This window comes from Crassostrea angulata, chromosome 10 (assembly GCF_025612915.1).
Source record: "Crassostrea angulata isolate pt1a10 chromosome 10, ASM2561291v2, whole genome shotgun sequence".
Classification (NCBI taxonomy): Eukaryota; Metazoa; Mollusca; class Bivalvia; order Ostreida; family Ostreidae; genus Magallana; species Magallana angulata.
The window spans coordinates 13,080,808-13,102,282 of record NC_069120.1 but is presented as its reverse complement, the minus strand read 5'-3'; the positions used below and the strand labels follow the sequence as shown (position 1 = coordinate 13,102,282).

Here is a 21,475-nt window from a genome sequence, read left to right as displayed (position 1 = left end):
GAAGTTTTACCAGTAAATTCCTCATGCCTTTTACTGCACTGATTGTTCTTCAGATCTACAGCTTCTGTATGTGGACAGCCAAATTTTGTCATATCGGCTTGACAACAAACTGCAATATTTGTAAAGCATTCTGACGCAGACCTAGAGGGAGATCCCGTGGCAGATGCAGATTGTATGCCTATTTTGTTACTGTCAGAGGGCCGAGATAAAAGCCTCACCGTGTGGGACTCCAGCTTTGTTCAGCACAGTGAGGACTGTCAATGTTGACTTTAAATCATATCTTTGCAGTCACATCACTTCTTTTGACCACAAAACAGGTATTTAAACAGGACCTTTGTCAACAACCTCTAACAATTGTTATTATTGGATAAATGAGGAACACAAAAACTAAACATCAAATTCTATGGGTCTTTAAGTGTTTTATTTTCTCTAAAAATATCCCCCTTTTCAAGAAAGAACAGCAAATCCTAATCTGCAAACATAGATCATTATTGACCAAAACTTAAATACCTTGAATACCTCTACTCAGTGCAAAGAAATAGGGACATTTTGCAACAGAATGTGATAAGAACAATAGACCACATGAAAGTCTATTTGCATTGTTTCTTAATTATAGAAATGACCCCATTCTATCATGTCAAGTGGAGAATTAGTCATATACCCAGACTGATGAACTCTGATCCAACTTCCTGTGTCCCAGCCTGCATTTTATTTTAATGAATAACAGATGATGACCATGTCTTAAACTGTGTGTTCTCTTCTGGGATTATTTAAGTGAAATAAAACTTGAATTTAGGTACATGTACTTGACTCTTGCATTTATGCATTCAAATATATCAAGAGTTAATCCTGTAAGCTACATGTATCTTATACATGACTGAAATTTAAATTAATTATAGGATTATAAACCATTTGTCGGATAGCAAATTTTTAATTGCCATCAAAATATATCAAAAGAATATACCTTCATAATCATTCTTAACATATACCGGTACTCTTTTGGATAATAAACATTTAAATACATTGAATGCAATTCATATTGCTGTTGTATCATACATGAATTCATTATGCTTGTGACATTCATCATATTGTACCCTAGCTACATTTACCCTAATTTCATCAAATAGTCTATAAAATGTTCACAATTCCTCAAAAATGGATTTCCAGAAAAAGCCCGATAAATTCCCACTTGTACCGGTAATCAGATGACCTGGTAAAAGTAAGAACTAAGAACCCTGTCAAACACTATAATATTATCCCAATACATGTATAAACATATTAATTATTTGATTTTTTTCCGAATTAAATCATTCAATTCTGGTTGTAACACCTTCAATTGGTTGGTTAAAAAAAATCAGCTATATCATACACATTCATGTAACAAATAACTTGCATGCCTCACAACGAGCAGAACTTGTATATTAATCGGCTTGACTTTACATTAAAAAAAAATTCTACAAATCATGTTTTTTTTTCTACAAATGAATACCTGACATTTTAATAAAACATCAGTCATATTTTCCGAACTTCATTGTAGAACACCAAATTATTAAGGAATGAGTTTAATTCTACCTACAGTGTGGTATACAAGTGTGTATACTATACAGGTAATGCTTTTAAACTGTTACAGGGTTAATAGATGTAAACTGCCTCTATTTATATTGTTTTACAAAGGTAAAATTTAAATTCACTCTTTAGATGTATTCTGGTACTATAATATTTCTATCCTACATGCATTGGAGTTCTTGTTATGATGCTAGACAGTAGTTATTCAGAATCATTGCAGTTTCTTAAAGAATCTTGCCCCTTCCTTATATTTTTTAAGGTTAACTGTGTGTTGACATAATAAAAAAAATCTTGAAAAATTGAAAACTTTAGATTGCACCGACGATAGATTAATTAAATTTCCCCTAGATCTTCTTCATTTTCACTTTGCCAACATGTCAATCTGGAAGTCCTAATGACTTTTTGACTCGTTTTATAATTTGTTGTTTCTAGATGATGTCCAAATATTAAATATCAATGATAAGAAAATTTGAATTTGCCAAAAAAATATTACTTCTTTTCTGCATGCATTCGCTTTGATTAAAATATATATGGGGAAAACATACTTATGATACTAGCCTGACATCTATCATCTGCAATACCCGCCACAGGAAATCATAGATATGAAGATAAAACCAAAATTGACGCCGGAATCTAACCATTTCCGGATATTTTGAGCACTTTACAAAATGTCAATTCGCATTAGAATTGCATTTATAAAACCTTATGTACACAATTAATGCTACATGCGTATTCTATTTGACTCGATCCTTCACTAATCTTAGGCTGACTAGACAAATGCATTTCATGGTATTTTAAAAGTTAAAAACCTTTATATGTCTGTAATCTAATGTTAAAACCCACTTCATGTTTTCAAAATAAATCATAGCTAGAAGTCTGGTAAATATTATCTAAATAGATATTTGTAACTTTTGTGGAAATAAAACTTTGAAACGTTGTTCTGTCGTTGCAAAAATGTTTTGAATTCTTCAGTAAGGAAAGTACATGAACTTCACTAGACGCTAGAGTTAGAAATCAGTTCAATATAAAACTCAAACGGCAATAAGTACAAAATATTTTAGCTGCAAATCTTGCAAATCTTGCAAATCTCTCTCTCTCTCTCTCTCTCTCTCTCTCTCTCTCTCTCTCTCTCTCTCTCTCTCTCTCTCTCTCTCTCTCTCCTTTGTCTTCGTATTCGTACCAACCCTGATGTGTCCAGAGAGGTACAGTAAGTGTTGGTGGCTAGCAAACGATATATTTGTACAGGCTTTCTTAGATTTATTGACCATTCAAATTATGTTTGTTTAATGTTTTTGAAAGAACAACAGTCTAGCCGCTTAAAGAAGAACGCTCAAACACAGTAACGAACCGCCAGTAATCCCCCTTTACGCAAGTTATATTGGATTATTCCCTGAATACATAGTACACATTTCTCTCTTTCTCTCCCTCCCCTATGATGTTGAGGACAACACTTGCTGTGGTTAGAATACTAAATGTATAAAGTCCCCCTATATAACTGATTACACAGTAGGGACTTGACTCCTAATTGTCACACCCGCCCCACTATCGATGTAAAGTACTAAGCATGACCCCGAAAAATAAAATTGGAATTTGAAACCCTAAGTGTCATATGAAATTTAAAAAAAAATGTCGCACAACACCAACTTCAGACCATTGAGGGACACTGTAATCAGACATTTCAAAATAGTAACATGATACGAATTACATACATGTATTACAAAATTAAAATGTTAATGACAATATGAGAAATTTGGAAAAGGGAGAGGGGGCAACAGTTAATTAAGGATCATCAGTATTGAACAAAATCTTATACTTTAGGCAATCATTTCCTTACTTAATGGTTGTATGGTTTATGTAATTTAAACAATACATGTATATGAACTTGTATCATTTTAATGACAAGATCGGACGCCAAAATGGACAGCTTTATACATGTAATTCAATTAATCATTAATATCACGTCATTTTCCTCTTTAACCCCTCCCCCCCCAACAACAACCCCCCCCCCCCCCAAAAAAAAAAACAAAACAAAAAACCACTACAGTTATGTGCAGTGAAGAGAGATATTAAAATTACAATAGCATGTAAAATGATGTCATCTGGAATTTGAAACCACGAACGAAACAAAGGACAGAATCCAGCCAGGGGTGGCAGAGCCTGCGGTTTTCCGGCAGTAAGGGAATCTCGTGTGATTTATGGTAGCAAAAACTCATCATCGGCTAGAGTGTCTTTTCATGCCCCTTAAAAGGTATGTCTCTAATTCATGCAAAAACGTGAATGAAATAATGTATTTTTCTCATAATAGTCAATCAGCATCCGGTCAGCTGAAGACAAATTAATATAAGCCTCTGTCTCAAAAAACGACAAGATATATGATGTAAAATTCCCCACTATACACATTTGACCTAGTTGAGATTATTTGAATAAAGATTTGATATAACTTGGCATGGACCCAGTCTTCTCCGGGATGGTGTAGGTGGTCCAATCCACAAACTTAATTAAGGCCCTCAATGGAAATTTCAAGAATAGAGTACATCTAAGGGTTGAGGTAAAATCAAAGCTCGTTGCGTTTCCTATATTACCCTCCTCCTTGAATGGGTTGAAAGGTGGGTTTGAAAGTTGCCCGATTTCAATGCATTGTAACAAAGCTCATTATGTTTTTAATCTGTGGGTAGGGAAAGGGTTACCCATTTTCACTACTCACAGAATTACTCAGGGAGGTATTGACGTTAAACCAATATGAACTGTAAAAAAGAGTGATATTACGGTAATTCTCCGTTTAACTTTTAACCTGTATATTACCAAAACCAAAATTTGACAGCATTATGACAATTATTTAATTTAATGACAAAATCTCAATAGGCATAGCTGAAGAATATGCAGAGGTGTCGTTTTTCTATTGCAAAACAAATTACAACTTTATAATGAGAATGTCTTAGGCAAAAATTGCAGCTCGTGTCACTTAAAAGCCTTTACCATTGACAATCTTTGGATTTTTTAGTTTACATATCATGTTAAAGATGCTACGTGCACTGTGCAATTCTACAGTGCAACACAATCGTTCATTCATCCAAACAAGTTTTTGTAGGTTAAGTGTCTATAGTTGGGAAGGGCGAAGGGCTTTAAGTTACACGAAATCTTATATTCTGATTAATTTTATGGTTCATCTGCATTATTATCAATCACCTATACAGATAAGCAGCCGGGATAGCATTGTTCACGGGAGGATGTTTCATTATTTGATATGCATCTCCATTGATCTAAGGGGCACAATATGCACGTCAATATGTCAGTCTCGGGCTCGGAACACTACCCCAGACTATGAGACCCACAAAAGAAAACTTTAGAGGCATGGCCCTCGTGATTAATTGAAAACCGAGCATGATTATACTTAGCTGCATATATTAGGAGGAAAAAAAACCTTCCGTGTGTGTTTTTTTAATTTGAATAAATTGATCTCCGCAACGTACCATATAGAACTGGTCCATGTGTTGACAATCGGCTGAAACGAAAAATTAATGAAGTTGTATAAATTACGTATGACTTTGTTTCGATACAATAAAATAAAAACACCCATGTAAGCAAAGAACCATCGTAATAATATAGAGGGATATTTGTGTGAAAGCTACCGCCTCAATCTTTTATGACAGACAAATTCCTTCTGGATTAACATATCAATTTATTTGAAGTCTATGCACATTTCTAATATATCTTTCATTTTCCAATAATATACAGGTATAGCCACAATAATTTCAAATTGAAGCGTTGGCGGACTAGGATCATAAATTCTATACCAGACTTTACCAAGATTCTCTAATCTAATTAAACATTGTCTATCCTTTTATACCACCTAAACTTAAACTAAACAGGGGCCTATATGTATATTTACATCACTGAAGGTAACAAGAAACTTCCACCTTTTCGCAAGGCCCACATGGACAGTGTTAAAACTGATTTGTACCTTTTTTCTATTTCGTTAAATTTGAATTGCTGACAATGCAAAAGTATGTTGGGCCCCATTTACTCTTTTCAGACTTCTTTTGTTTAGATTTGACACAGGATATGATTTGTGTTTGTTCATATATTCTGAAATTTAAATAAATTACTGGTAGGTTTAATGTTATTAACTGTAGCATGATAAGGGGGTCGGAGAGGTCCTTTACATTGTGTATTACAGAGACCAGATTACGGGACACTCACCTGTAAGTTTCTGCACCAATAAACATAATACAGTGCAAATATACAGCAGGTAGCCCCACATGTCGCCCAAGATTCAAAGTAAGAATTTTAAATTCTCAGTAAAAATATGACATTATACTCCATCTTCGTAAAAACACGACATAATTCCAAATTGTCAGTTCACGAGTTGCCACCAAAACGCACATTTCCTTGCATGTCTACATCCCCATTCAAAAATATAAATAATGAACACAGATTTTTGTAGTTTGTAAATCACCTGTGAATTTCTGTTTGAAAACAAACACTGAAATTCTTTCACCTGCACATAACAGAAAAAAGGTGCCAAAACCATGCACTACATATCGTAGCGTATCGCACTGGAGCTATGACAAGCGGGGCTCGTTACGCCAGACCGCGGAGGAACGAAGAATTCGATGACGACACCGAGGGACCCGGTACATCTGATTAAAGGGGGAAAAATAAAGGCCCTTGCATCTGTGAAGTTATGATTTAAAAAACACGGAAGAAATATTATTCACCAAAAAGTGTAACAATATAATATTCCCGCATTTACAATTTTAATCAGAGCTGACTTTAAAGCTCTGACCGGGCGCTTTCACGACAGATAAAAATAAAATGCAAATCACTCTAAATAAATATTTTGAAAAGTAAATCATCTGTTTTAATCAAATTTATTGCGGTATTCAACAATTATTTTTATGAGTTGCATTTTCTCACTACCCGAAAATTAAGAAATATCAAGAATGTTTAGAAATAGTAGTGTTCAGAACTAAAAATGAAAGTTTGGGAAGCTTTAATATGCAGATCACTAATATATCAATAAATAGGGGAAAATGTTAACAGCTTATCTGAAATCAATGGCTTAGTGATAAAAGACACATTGCAATCTCATCCTTTCTTAAATATATCTGTGATTTTTTTTTAAGAATAAAAGAGTTATCTTTCTTTGAGATGCCTTTTGAGTTCAATTTCTAAGTCTCAAATGGTTAACATTGGCACTTTGAATGCTTGACCAAAATGTCTTTTACTAATTAACAATTTTTAATTGCCAATGAGTCCATGACTATGATCTTCCCTTCTTTTTGGCCAATGGCGCTTCTTATCAAATGATAAGGAGAAGTCCTGAATATAGATGAAAAATGAAGATTAATAAGGTTTTACGTCCGTGCGGTTTTATTCAATATGGAAAAGTGTATTATAAAACATAAAATCAAATGAAACTAGATGTGGCTCAAGGCCCTCACAAACAATGTCCCTAACAGTAATTTATACAATGTGAAGAATTCATAAATTCAAATAAGCTTCAAAATAATATTCAATACCAAACCAAAAATTAATAGAAATAGCTTGAATTAAGATTTATGCTTTCAATTATTAATTTTAATTCAAATCATAAAAGAGACATTGAAAATATAAAAAGAACACAGACATCGACTATTAACATTATAACGCAAACACCTAATTTAGATCGGGCGTGATCTACTCACAGAATTGTAACTTGGCGCACATGAGTTATCACACAAATCGCGTACGATCGACAATTTCTAAAAATACTTTAACATTTCCGATGTACAAAAACAATCAATCAATAGCTTACTTGCGTTTCAGACAATGTTAACATCACGTATGTAAGTCAATTGACGATAACAGTCTGTAGAGTGACAGTCGTTGTAAACAAAGAAAATATATTTTTAACATGTCGAGCCCGATTCTAATTTCTACTAATAATCTAACTACACAAATTTTTGCCTGCGTAACCGCTACGCTATATTATATGAGCAATTTTAAACAAATTAACATCATAAGACTTAAATAACATATGTACATAGTTAAAATAATAAAAGTGCAAATTATGATCAATCTAATGTTATATTAGGCAGTTACAAAGAATATTTAAAAGCAATTTACAACTCAAAATAATTAAGCCTAACATTCTTTATGCATAGAAAAATAATTATAAAGTTTATATATCTATGTATATAGGTATCTATTCAACATGATAAAAACATGAGTAGTATAATAAACCAATAATAATTCCAATATAAAATAAAGTAAATAGTCATATTTACCTGAATATAGATGAAAAATGAAGATTAATAAGGTTTTACATCCGTGCGGTTTTATTCAATATGGAAAAGTGACCGACACGGGGACGCGTACCCAGTTTGCCGAAAATGCGATTTTGTAAGAATTAACCAATGAAATTCTTTCTTTAAATTATTCTTTTGTTTAGGGGTGTAAAAGTCACCAGCGCACATGTGTTCATACGAAGCGCGCATGATGATGGCTAATTGATTACATAACAATTTGACAACACATTAGAGGTGATAGAAACTCGGACTATACTTAATCTGAACACAAAGGATAGCTAGCTTTGAGCAATCTAATAAAATCCTACTTTTTCACCTACACAATTTACCTAACAGATCAATTACTTACAAGAGCAATAGATGACAAAACATAAAAGACATAGATTTTAGCAACCCTGACAGAAGGTAAATAATATATGTAATGTTACATAACACTTACTCCGAAAAGTAAATTGAGACATGCCATCGGATTAAAAGAAGATTTGATAGCTTTACTTACAAGTTATTAATGGTAAATCAAAATATTCAAAAATATAATTTTAGTTAATTTGAAAACAAGTTTTCCTCACGACAAATGTCTTTTACTAATTAACAATTTTTAATTGCCAATGAGTCCATGACTAATTACCCCCTTTGCCACGATAGGTTTGGTCCCCAAACCAAAAATTAAAAGGAAAAAAAAATTGTAAAAATATCTGTAACTGTAAGTATATGAATGAACAAGTTTGTGAAAAATAAAGGAGAAAAAAAAAGAAAAATGCATAAAAAACCAATAAAAATGAATTTTCTAAACTACATGGTTACACAGGCATAAAAAAGGGAAGAAAAAAAATCAACATATGTACACCAGTCCTGTTAATCATTTAAGACCACTGTCCAAGGATTAAATAACACATATAAAATTGTACCAGCTGAAAGAAAAATAGCAATTAACACAAGTCAAGCATGTCACCTGAGTCAACCTGATCTTGAATTACAGTTGAAAAACCTTGATGAGTTACCATGACATAAGCACAAAATGGTTGTTTCAAAATTTTGAGTAATTTTCGATATATAAGATAATTAACAGGAATTTGAGAAGGGACTGTAATTGATTTATTTGATAATTTATCAATAATTTCAAAAGGAGACCAATCTGCTTTTAGTTGACGAGATGTAAAATTAGATGCAGATAGTCTATGAATGATTGGTTTTTGAATTAGGTAATAGGATGGACACAGTGGTAAAGTTATTAATGGAATGATAACACATTCACCACCTGATGTTAGCTCTAAAATGACTTTAGTGTTTTTGGATGGTTTAGATTTATAAAGAAAGTAAATGACAATTAACTGAATAAAAATGATAATAAAACAAATGACCAAAATAGCATGAATCCAAGATAGTTCAGACTTGAAGAAATTTTCTAAGGAAGAAGATGCTTTGATATCAGGTGCAGGAGTAGCTTTATGATAAATGAATGAGGGCAGTGATTGAGAGTGAACACTGGTAATATTCTTAACAATTAACAAAGCTAATGCTAATGTTTTAACTCTGTGCATGAAAAGTACACAAATCAACAAGTTAAAAACCAGGTGATATGAATAAAATGGGAACAAGAAGCTGCTATTTGACAATGAGTGTAATAAGATTGACATGAACATGTTAATCAAGGTACTGTAAGTTTCAAAATAGGGAACTACAGGTGTTTGTTTAAGCTTGAGAGAGGACAGGTTTGTTAAGTTGTTAAATACATTATTACCACCATTTAAGCTTTGTGGTAAATAAGAGAAGTAAGGTAGATTAGAACAAATATATGCAACATGCTTTATACCAAATGAACAACTGGAGATGACTCTTTGCTCATTAGGAAGGGATTGTGATGCAACCATGAGTATTGGGAAGACAATCAAAACTAGAAGAGGCACGAGCTTTAAGGTGTACCAGAAATCTACAAAAGTTAAGATGGGAAAAAAAAAATGTTAGATGTGGTAATTGTCAATGACTGAGAGGTTGATCAGACCTAACAATCTAGCACTAATGAACAACAAAAACTGTTGGATGGTGACATTACCATATCCAATATTACAAATTAAGAATTAAAAAAATTATCAATGCAAGTCCAAAGTAAGTTTGAAAAAGGTCGACCGAATTTCTGATATTTTACCTTTATGAACTCTATTAAATCCTCAGGTATACCAATTAGATTTGAATTATAATCCCAATAACTATTAATTACCTCAATCAAAACAATGTAACATATTGGGGGGGGGGGGGGGGGGTACCAAGATGAATGAATGGTGAATTTTGTTTACTGTTGAACAATTTAATGTTCAGTTATTTATTGCATGTATGCACATGCTTTGTTTTTGTTTTTTTTTTTAATCTGTACAAACAATTGGGAACTCGGTTAACTGATTTTGAATCTTTAACCACTGCTGAAAAGCTGAGTTCATAATTGTGAATTACAGAAATTCATTGTATATTACATTTTGTTTATCATGTTGTATAAATGATTTTTTTCTTCACTTTTCCAAGTTAAAGTTGTGAATCAAGGAGGGAAGGTTTTGTCATGCAAGTCTTTCTTCTTTTGCCATTTTTTGTAAATTTCTTGTTGATTTCTGCTAAGAGTTCAGGACTAAAGCTTTCATCTGGCTCCCAAGTTCTGTCTCCATTCTCCCATTCAACTCGAATGAGTCGTCTTCCATTTTTGAATTTTGCTGATGGTAGGCTTTTGATGTTCCATGTTTTTGTTGACGTTTGGAAATCTGGAATGTTGGGTGTATCAGCAGTTTGTGGTGGAGCTAGGTTAGGTGTATTTTCCTGTGCATCAGTAGGTGTATCAGTGTTAGAGTCAGGCAAAGGTTGTGTGTGTATGGGATCTTGTTGCAGTTGGTGATCATCCTCATCATCAGAAACATCATCCAGTGGCTGGTTGACATCTGGAATGTTGTCAGGGATAAGGTGAGCTCTGTGTTCTTCCGGATCATAGTAATGTTTGAGATGAATCGCATTTACTAGTGATGGGTGAAGCTTGTTGTCGGACAAACGTTTCAGTTCATAAGTATAATTTGGGCCTAATCTAACAATGCGGTATGGACCTTGTGCTTTGTCGTACAGTTTGGCTGTCAGTCCCTTGGGTATCTGATGGATTGACATAAGAACTCGATCTCCAAGTTTAAAATCTGGAACCTTGGCTGTCCTGTCATACTTTTCTTTGTTCTTTTGCTGATGGTAGAGTTCATTTTCTTTGGCTATTTTGTGATAAATTTTAAGGTTGGACATAAACTCTTGGATGTAGAGTTTTGCATCACCAGCCATGTTGTCCTTTGGTTGAAGTTCAATGTCAAAAGGCAGTCTCATCTCTTTACCAAACATTAAGAAAAATGGGGAGAATTCTGTAGAGTTGGCTGAAATAGATTTCCTGAATGACATCATAATACCAGACAGAAACTTTGGCCATAGTTTCTGATCTTTGCCGCAATAGGCACGCAGAGACTGGGCTATAACGCTATTTTGTCTCTCTACCAAACCATTAGTATTGGGGTGATAGGCACTAGTATGGTATTGTGATATGTCAAAGATTTCGCAAAGGGCATTAATGACTTTTGACATAAAATTTCTGCCTCTATCTGAAAATAGAATTGATGGAGCCCCATATCTGGTTATGATGTTGTCAAATAGAACAGTGGCTACTTCCATTGCATTTTGGGAACGCAGAGGAAAAGCTTCGGGCCATCTAGTTCCAGCATCAATGCATAACAAAATGTATTCATATCCATGAGAGCTCTTATTAAGGGGTCCTAAAATATCAATTTGCCAACACTCAAATTTTTCTTTTACTGGCATGGGATTCATAGGAGGTTTAGTTGGATTGAAATTTCTTTTTGCTTTTTGACATCTTGCGCAAGATTTGACATAGTCTACAATGTCTTGATGCATTCGTGGCCAAAAATATTTTTGTATGATCGAAGCTCTGACTTTTTCAATTCCAAGGTGGCCACCACCTGCAAGACTGTCATGGTACTGTCGAAGGGCATCAAGACGTAGTACTTTTGGCAGAGCAATTTGGGTAATGAAGCGATCCTCCTCTGGCTGTCTCTTGCATCTTCTTTGGAATAGATGCGTTAGGATGCCATTTGTAATGGAATAGTGTCTTGATTCTGCTACAAGGGCATCATGCTTTGCTTTGTCCACTGGAAGGGTCTGATTTTCAAGGTAATTGATAATATCCTTGAAGTCGCCACATTCTCGTTGTAACTGAGAGAGATGCTTTGTGTCCTCTACCACTGGCTGTAACTGATCCTCTTGGAGGACTATGACTTCAGTATCATCCGGGTTATAGAACAGGTTGATCTGAATACTCTGAGAGTTTTTAGTATCCTCTTCTACTTGTAAGGTACTTACCTCAGGATTCTTGTTGTCAGGATCCTTTGTTTCGGAATCATCTTGGTAAGGCAATCGACTTAATGCGTCCGCAACATAATTGTTCTTACCTGGTCTATGAACGATATCAAAATCATATTCCTGTAACTTCAACGCCCATCTTTCTAAACGTCCAGTATGTTTGGCAGATTTTAACCATACCAAGGCCCTATGGTCTGTATATACAGTGAATTTAGCACCAACAAGATATGGCCTGTAAGCTTGAACTCCTTTGACTACTGCTAAAAGTTCTTTCTCTGACGTGGTGTATTTCTTCTCCTGAGCTGACAATGCCTTTCCACCATATGCAATGACCTGCTCCTTACCTTCTATTGATACCTGACTCAAATAGTATCCGATGGCAGTGTCTGATGCATCGCAAGTAAGAACAAAAGATTTTTCGGGGTTAGGATAAGAAAGAATTGGAGCAGATATGAGGGCATTTTTGAGGGTGTCAAAAGCTTGTTGACAATCTTTGGTCCAAATAAAGATAGAGTTCTTCTTGAGAAGTGCATTTAAAGGTGCAGCAATTTTTGCATAATTGTGAATAAATTTCCTATAGTAGTTAGCCATACCGAGGAAACTTCTAACTTGTTTTTGTTTCTTTGGAACAGGGAATTGGCTAACTACTTTAGTTTTTTCAGAATCCACTTCCACTCCATGACGAGAAATGACATGACCAAGAAATTTCAATTGTCTTACAGCAAAATGACATTTTGATGGTTGTAACGTTAAGCCAGCATCTCGAAGTTTTGTAAAGACCTGTGTTAGATCTTGTAAATGAGAATCAAAATCCTTCGAGAAAATCAAAACATCATCAATGTAAACCAAGACAGATTTGAAATTCATTTCTCGTAACACACCAGACATGAGTGTCTGAAAGGAAATAGGTGAATTCATCAAACCGAATGGCATCCTTTTCCATTCATACACACCATCTTGTGTGATAAAAGCTGCTTTGTGTTTGGAGCAACGTGACATTTCAACTTGCCAGAATGCTGACCGAAAGTCTAAGTTCGTAAAGAATTTGGCTTTTGTGTCCCCAATTGCATCAAACACAGATTCTAGGTGAGGAAGAGGAAAGGACATTGGGACTGTGATCTTGTTCAAAGCTCTGTAATCACAAGCAAATCTCAACTGTCCATTTTTCTTCTTTACCATGACAACAGGAGAATGCCACTCAGAGTTCGAAGGTTCAATTATATCATTTTGTAGCATTTCATCTACTTGTTTCTTGATTTCCTTCGACATCTGAGGGGATGTCCTGTAAAATTGCTTCCTAACTGGTTTTGATCCAGGCAAAGTTTCAATTTTGTGTTTGTACAAGTGAGTTTTGCCCAGATCAGATAAATCTGTAGAAAACACATCTTTATGATCATTCAAAAATGTTAAAAGACGTGCTCTCTGACAATCTGTCAAGTCTGATTCCGACAAATCAAATTGCAAATTTGATTTGTGATGAGATTTATCAGAATCTTTAGAAGCAACTCTTTGTGAAGGTGTATTAGCACTGTCAGAGTCTAGGGAGAAAACAGTTGCACTGTCATTGGAACCTACAATCTCTGCAACAGTAGCTAATTTCTGATTGTTTCTCAATCTCACATCACTGTGTGTAGGATTAAGAACCTTCAAATATGCTTTTCTACTTTGCACCTTCACTAGGCATTTAGCAGCTGTGATGTGAAAATTTTTCATAAGAGATGGAAGTGGTTCTAATAGCACTTGATCACCATTCCTACATCTTGATATCAGAACAGGAACCATCATTTCTGATCGTTTTGGGATGACAATGGATTTTGTAGTTCTTGCTAAACCTGAGTTTGTTATGATTTGACACACATGTTCATTGTTAATTGTTAGTGTGTTAGAGTCATAATCTATTTGAGCATGGTTAGCAGTGAGGAAGTCTAAACCCAAAATAAAAGAATGGTGAAGATCTTGAATAACATGCACTTTGTGTTGAAAACTGACACCATCTATTTCTAAGTTAGTATCTAGCATTCCTAGCACTTTCAAATAATTACCAGTGACACCTTTAATTTTCTGATGCTGTGGCTTTATCAATTTAGCACTATGATAACTAGTTTTGTTTAAGAAATTTGAACTCATGACACTAATACTTGCACCTGTATCAAGCAAAGCCCTAACATTTTGACCACCAACATTCATTAGCACTTTATTTTCTTTCAGAGTTGTAGCTAAGCAAATTTCATTACCACTATGCCCATCCTGAGACGGCTGTCTAAGGACAGGCTCGAATCCCTATGTTGATTTTTGAAATTGGGTAGCATTTTCTAGTAATCTCAGGTGACATACTTGAGTTAGATGACCAACATTTCCGCAAAATGAACATTGAGAATTAAAACCAGGACAGTGAGTCTTATCAAAACAGGACTTACCACCACATCGCAGACAGGGACTTCTTCGTTTGGGCCATTGATTTCTGCTGGACCGCTGCTGGTGGGGGCGAGGACTGTATACTGCATTAACTTCCTCATCCTGTCTGTGTTCACTCACAGTGGCTGGCATAATGTTTATCATGGCTGCTTGTATGGCTGCCACTAGTGCGGTATCCACAGTTCCTTTTGTTTGCGAGTCTGCACTGGGAATTTGGTTGGATGTTGATCGCTTCAAATCCACTGCATCCTCTGCCAGGATGGCTTGCTCCCTTAGCTGGTCCAACGTTGATGGTCGTTGAGGAACTACAAGTTCACGGAGTCTTTGATGCAGTCCATCCTTGGCTAACTCCGTCACTGCCAATTCATCCATGGTAGAATCGGTGGCCAATTTTCTCACTCTGTATAAATATTCTTCCACACCTTCTCCTGGTTGCTGCTGAATCCTCAGAAGGTCTTTGTTGATGGGAGAGGATGGTTTGAACCGATCGAAAAAGGCCTGTTTGAACATTTCCAACGATGTTTTCTTCACGGGATCCAGGAATGTAAACCATTGTAGGGAAATCCCAGTGAAGTAGAAATGCAACATTTGGATTGCTCTCACGACCGGGATGTTGGTGAATGAAATGAAGGCCATGAACGACATCCACCATTCTGTGGCTGATCCTCTTCCATCAAACTTAGGTAGTTGTGGCGCTGGGATCCTGGGAATCATAGCTTCCTCTTGGTATAGCGGGTTGGCTGGACGGGGTTGAGGAGGAGGAGGAGGTGGAGGTGGGGGATGTCTGTTATCTTCATTCTCAATATTGACTGTTTGAATGGGGGCTGGTTGTTCGTTGTCCCTGGAGCGTCTTGCTTCTGCCCTTTGTAATTGCTCCTCTAGCTGCAGGATATACTCATTTCTGTCGTTCAGCTGTTGGTCTTTTGCTTGTAGTTGCCTTTCCTTTGCTTGAATATTGGTATTCAATTCCGCAACTGCCTCTTCAAGTCTTTCCTTCGTCACACGGTTGTTGACCACCGTGTTGGATGGAGTTCCTGTTACTGGCATAGCTCTCGGATGGAATGAACAACTTAGTAGTAGGGGAATACTCGCTGTTGCTGTTGTGAGAGGTGTTGAGACAAACCGTAATCTTCCACCAGTGATCTTCCCTTCTTTTTGGCCAATGGCGCTTCTTATCAAATGATAAGGAGAAGTCCTGAATATAGATGAAAAATGAAGATTAATAAGGTTTTACGTCCGTGCGGTTTTATTCAATATGGAAAAGTGTATTATAAAACATAAAATCAAATGAAACTAGATGTGGCTCAAGGCCCTCACAAACAATGTCCCTAACAGTAATTTATACAATGTGAAGAATTCATAAATTCAAATAAGCTTCAAAATAATATTCAATACCAAACCAAAAATTAATAGAAATAGCTTGAATTAAGATTTATGCTTTCAATTATTAATTTTAATTCAAATCATAAAAGAGACATTGAAAATATAAAAAGAACACAGACATCGACTATTAACATTATAACGCAAACACCTAATTTAGATCGGGCGTGATCTACTCACAGAATTGTAACTTGGCGCACATGAGTTATCACACAAATCGCGTACGATCGACAATTTCTAAAAATACTTTAACATTTCCGATGTACAAAAACAATCAATCAATAGCTTACTTGCGTTTCAGACAATGTTAACATCACGTATGTAAGTCAATTGACGATAACAGTCTGTAGAGTGACAGTCGTTGTAAACAAAGAAAATATATTTTTAACATGTCGAGCCCGATTCTAATTTCTACTAATAATCTAACTACACAAATTTTTGCCTGCGTAACCGCTACGCTATATTATATGAGCAATTTTAAACAAATTAACATCATAAGACTTAAATAACATATGTACATAGTTAAAATAATAAAAGTGCAAATTATGATCAATCTAATGTTATATTAGGCAGTTACAAAGAATATTTAAAAGCAATTTACAACTCAAAATAATTAAGCCTAACATTCTTTATGCATAGAAAAATAATTATAAAGTTTATATATCTATGTATATAGGTATCTATTCAACATGATAAAAACATGAGTAGTATAATAAACCAATAATAATTCCAATATAAAATAAAGTAAATAGTCATATTTACCTGAATATAGATGAAAAATGAAGATTAATAAGGTTTTACATCCGTGCGGTTTTATTCAATATGGAAAAGTGACCGACACGGGGACGCGTACCCAGTTTGCCGAAAATGCGATTTTGTAAGAATTAACCAATGAAATTCTTTCTTTAAATTATTCTTTTGTTTAGGGGTGTAAAAGTCACCAGCGCACATGTGTTCATACGAAGCGCGCATGATGATGGCTAATTGATTACATAACAATTTGACAACACATTAGAGGTGATAGAAACTCGGACTATACTTAATCTGAACACAAAGGATAGCTAGCTTTGAGCAATCTAATAAAATCCTACTTTTTCACCTACACAATTTACCTAACAGATCAATTACTTACAAGAGCAATAGATGACAAAACATAAAAGACATAGATTTTAGCAACCCTGACAGAAGGTAAATAATATATGTAATGTTACATAACACTTACTCCGAAAAGTAAATTGAGACATGCCATCGGATTAAAAGAAGATTTGATAGCTTTACTTACAAGTTATTAATGGTAAATCAAAATATTCAAAAATATAATTTTAGTTAATTTGAAAACAAGTTTTCCTCACGACAAAAATATGAATGTCAGAATTCAAGTTACAAACACGATTTAGAGCTGAGTTATTTTTTGTTTTGTAAACAAATCTCAAGCAGTGTTTTTGTTTAGAATTAAATTAGAAATTACAATCTATCCTAATGAAAAAAACTCGTGACAAACAAAATAAATAGTCTCATCATGGTAATACACGTAACAACTTTTGAATTCAACTTTTCCCAATGTAACACATATATACAATAAACTGAATCAGAGCTCGAGATTTGTTTGCAAACTGTAGTGTTCAAACCGAACTCTGTATCTCGCTTGTAACTCGTGGCGAGTCGTCTAATGACAAATGAAATTTGGTAAAGCTTTAGATATGCCAATGTTAACCATTTTAGACATTAACAAGTGAAAAGCTGTAAATGTGACAGAAAACCGGGTTTTCTTTTGTATAAGCAGTATCACAATCCAATTGTCAACTCTGAATTGATATACACTACCTGTTTAGAGGTATGGGGTACTCTATATGCAATATCATGTTCAACAGCTGGTTAAAGCCCATGTAATATGCACATCTTTTAATATCTGTACAAATAATCTGCAGGCACGTAGCATCGTTTTTGAAAGTGGGGGGGGGGGGGGGGGGGGGGCAGACCCATCCAAAAAATCTTGACAAGCAAAAAAAGGTAAATTTAAAGTTTTCCAAAAATCTTCAAAATCCTAATCCGTTGGGGGGGGGGGGGGGGGGGGGGGGGTAAACTCAACTATACTTCCAAAAAAAAAATTCTTCCCTACCAAAATTTCTTTCCCTCCAAATCATGAAATTCCTAATCCGTGGGGGGGGGGGGGGGGGGGGGGGTAACTTCAATTTGACTACTCATTTCCTAATTTTCATACCAATTTTTTTTTATTTCATTTTTTTATATGTAAATTTTTTAAAATATTGTTGCTGCGAGAAAAAGTGGGGGGTGGGGGGGGGGGCAGGCCCCCCCCCCCTGGCCCCCCCCCTGATGCTACGTGCCTGATCTGCAAAACAGGTCCTACCTTGAAAACTGTAGGAAGAGTTATCAAGATTATTCCAAAAAGTTCACAGCTAGAATTAAAAAAAAATAATCAACAAAATTCAAGTAATGATTTTTATGTACATATCTTTAATGTATGTACAATTAATCTGCAAAACAAAACTTTCTTATCTTAAAAACTGTGGGATACGGAAGCGTATTAGTGCCACATATACACTTCACATTTTTTGATTTTCTACACTTTAAAGTGTAAATTTTACACTTTAATCTGTAAATTTTACACTTTGATCTGTAAAATTCACACTTTAAAGTGTAAAATTTACACTTTAATCTGTAAAATTCACACTTTAATGCGTAAAATTCACACTTTAAAGTGTAAAATTCACACTTTAAAGTGTAAAATTCACACTTTAATCTGTAAAATTCACACTTTAAAGTGTCAAATTTACACATTAATCTGTAAAATTCACACTTTAATCTGTAAAATTCACACTTTAAAGTGTAAAATTCACACTTTAAAGTGTCAAATTCACATTTTAATCTGTAAAATTCACATTTTAAAGTGTAAATTTTACACTTTTATCTGTAAAATTCACACTTTAAAGTGTAAAATTAAAAATGTGAATTTTACAGATTAAAGTGTAATATTTACAGATTAAAGTGTGAATTTTACACTTTAAAGTGTGAGTTTTACAGATTAAAGTGTGAATTTTACAGATTAAAGTGCGAATTTTACAGATTAAAGTGTGAATTTTACAGATAAAAGTGTAAAATTTACAGATTAAAGTGTAAAATATACAAATTAAAGTGTGAATTTTACAGATTAAAGTGTGAATTTTACAGATTAAAGTGTAAATTTTACAGATTAAAGTGTAAAATTTACAGATTAAAGTGTAATATTTACAGATTAAAGTGTAAATTTTACACACTAAAGTGTGAATTTTACAGATTAAAGTATGAATTATACACATTAAAGTGTAATATTTACAGATTAAAGTGTAAAATTTACACATTAAAGTATGAATTATACACATTAAAGTGTAATATTTACAGATTAAAGTGTAAAATTTACAGATTAAAGTGTGAATTTCACACTTTAAAGTGTGAATTTTACAGATTAAAGTGTAATATTTACAGATTAAGTGTAATATTTACAGATTAAAGTGTAAAATTTACAGATTTAAGTGTGAATTTCACACTTTAAAGTGTGAATTTTACAGATTAAAGTGTAATATTTACAGATTAAGTGTAAAATTTACAGATTAAAGTGTGAATTTTATATTTTTAAAGTGTGAATTTTACAGATTAAAGTGTAAAATTTACAGATTAAAGTGTAGAAAATCAAAAAATGTGAAGTGTATATGTGGCACTAATACGAATTTTACAGATTAAAGTATTAATTATACACATTAAAGTGTAATATTCACAGATTAAAGTGTAAAATTTACAGATTAAAGTGTAAAATTTACAGATTAAAGTGTGAATTTCACACTTTAAAGTGTGAATTTTACAGATAAAAGTGTAATATTTACAGATTAAAGTGTAAAATTTACAGATTAAAGTGTGAATTTTACATTTTTAAAGTGTGAATTTTACAGATTAAAGTGTAAAATTTACAGATTAAAGTGTGAATTTTACACCTTAAAGTGTGAATTTTACAGATTAAAGTGTGAATTTTGCAGATTAAAGTGTAAAATTTACAGATTAAAGTGTAAAATTTACAGATTAAGGTGTAAATTTTACACTTTAAAGTGTGGATTTTACACTTTAAAGTGTGAATTTTACACTTTTAAGTGTAAATTTTACAGATTAAAGTGTAAACTTTACAGATTACAGTGTAAATTTTACAGATTAAAGTATAAAATTTACAGATTAAAGTGTAAAATTTACACTTTAAAGTGTAGGAAATAAAAAATGTGTAGTGTATATGTGGCCCTAATACGCTTCCGTAGTGGGAGGAGTTATCATACATTAGAGGTACCTTTTTGGCAGCCTCCTGCTCACCAACTATTTTCACCATTTAATTTCAATACGGATTTTTCCTTTGGAAAACCCGTTTAAAGATAATTAATCATCAAAAAAAAACTACGAGTTTAAGAAAATTATCACGTTCAATATGAAACGATGCAAACAAATAATAAAGGTGTTGGTTTATCAACGAACCAATAATTAAAGCCGATAACAAATAACTATTCATTTTGGAATCTCTTTTTGTTTGATATAAGAACGTGTCATTTTTTATTGATTCTCGGCTAAAATAGCAATCTCTCGAGAATGTATTACATGCGTAATTATAAGTAGTAATTACATGCATCGGATATGGATACATCTGCATATATCAAAAGATCCTGTCTCAGACAGAATATAACAAAGGGGGATTTGAAAATAATGTTATAAAGGCAAATAAAGATTTTCTTTCACGAAACCCAACATATGCGAGAAACATTGTGAAAATATGGCATTTTTGGTCATGTATATTTTTTTTATTAAAGAAAAAGAATATCAAAATATTAAAACTTATAAATTTTAACAGTACAGTCGAAGCTCTTCAGCGCAAGGAGAATAAAATAGTCTAAAACCAGCCGCGACTATCCCAGCCCTCTATAATAACTAACTTTTTCTCAATACAATGAACAACTTCGTACGTATTCTTTTAATATTTTCAGTTAACGAGTAAGATAGTTAATGATTCCCTTTCTTGAAAATCATTATAACTCTAATTATTATGATAATTTATAATCATATATACACATGTACCAGAATTTGGTTCTAAAAGCTAAGCATATTGATTTTTGTCTCAAACCATTTAATTTAATGCCATTTATTTTAGTACAATGTTTTTATTGGTCAGCATTTAAGAAAAGTCCACCATGTACCCTGGTCAACACATACCTGGAAACCCAATTCTCTGGTGACTAAATAGTGTACACCCACAATTGAAAGCTACGCTTGATTGGAAATGCGAGCCTATCGAAAATAATAAAAATTACATCTGAGACATGAATATCTATAAACTTACTAAAATACAACTTTACAAGTGATTTAATAGAACACTTCAACTGCAAATCTTTTCATGAAGAATTATAATTAAG

At 33.8% G+C, this 21,475-nt stretch overlaps 2 protein-coding genes across 3 annotated transcripts in view; both read right to left on the bottom strand.

Annotated features, from left to right (window-relative positions):
* LOC128165322 (extracellular matrix organizing protein FRAS1-like) overlaps nt 1–6,144 on the bottom strand; it is a 46,757-nt gene extending 40,613 nt beyond the window's left edge. The window contains exons 1-2 of the mRNA XM_052829735.1: nt 5,767–6,144; nt 5,037–5,068 (exon numbers count right to left, since the gene is read on the bottom strand). Coding sequence (XP_052685695.1) covers nt 5,037–5,068; nt 5,767–5,827 — 93 coding nt within the window. The 5' untranslated portion in view covers nt 5,828–6,144. The remainder of the gene's footprint in view (nt 1–5,036; nt 5,069–5,766) is intronic.
* Nucleotides 6,145–6,916: 772 nt separating this feature from the next.
* LOC128167514 (uncharacterized) lies at nt 6,917–17,394 on the bottom strand. 2 transcript variants are annotated; one of them, XM_052833272.1, is made up of 3 exons: nt 16,328–17,394; nt 14,660–15,852; nt 6,917–9,786 (listed from the first exon to the last, which is right to left on the bottom strand). In XM_052833272.1, the coding sequence occupies exons 2-3, from the start codon at nt 15,702–15,704 to the stop codon at nt 8,786–8,788; spliced, it is 2,046 nt and encodes a 681-aa protein (XP_052689232.1). In that variant the 5' UTR covers nt 15,705–15,852; nt 16,328–17,394; the 3' UTR covers nt 6,917–8,785. The 2 variants fall into 2 exon arrangements, with proteins under 2 accessions (XP_052689232.1, XP_052689233.1); XM_052833273.1 differs by lacking the exon at nt 6,917–9,786 and having other exon boundaries at nt 13,887–15,852.
* Between the last annotated feature and the right edge of the window lie 4,081 nt (nt 17,395–21,475).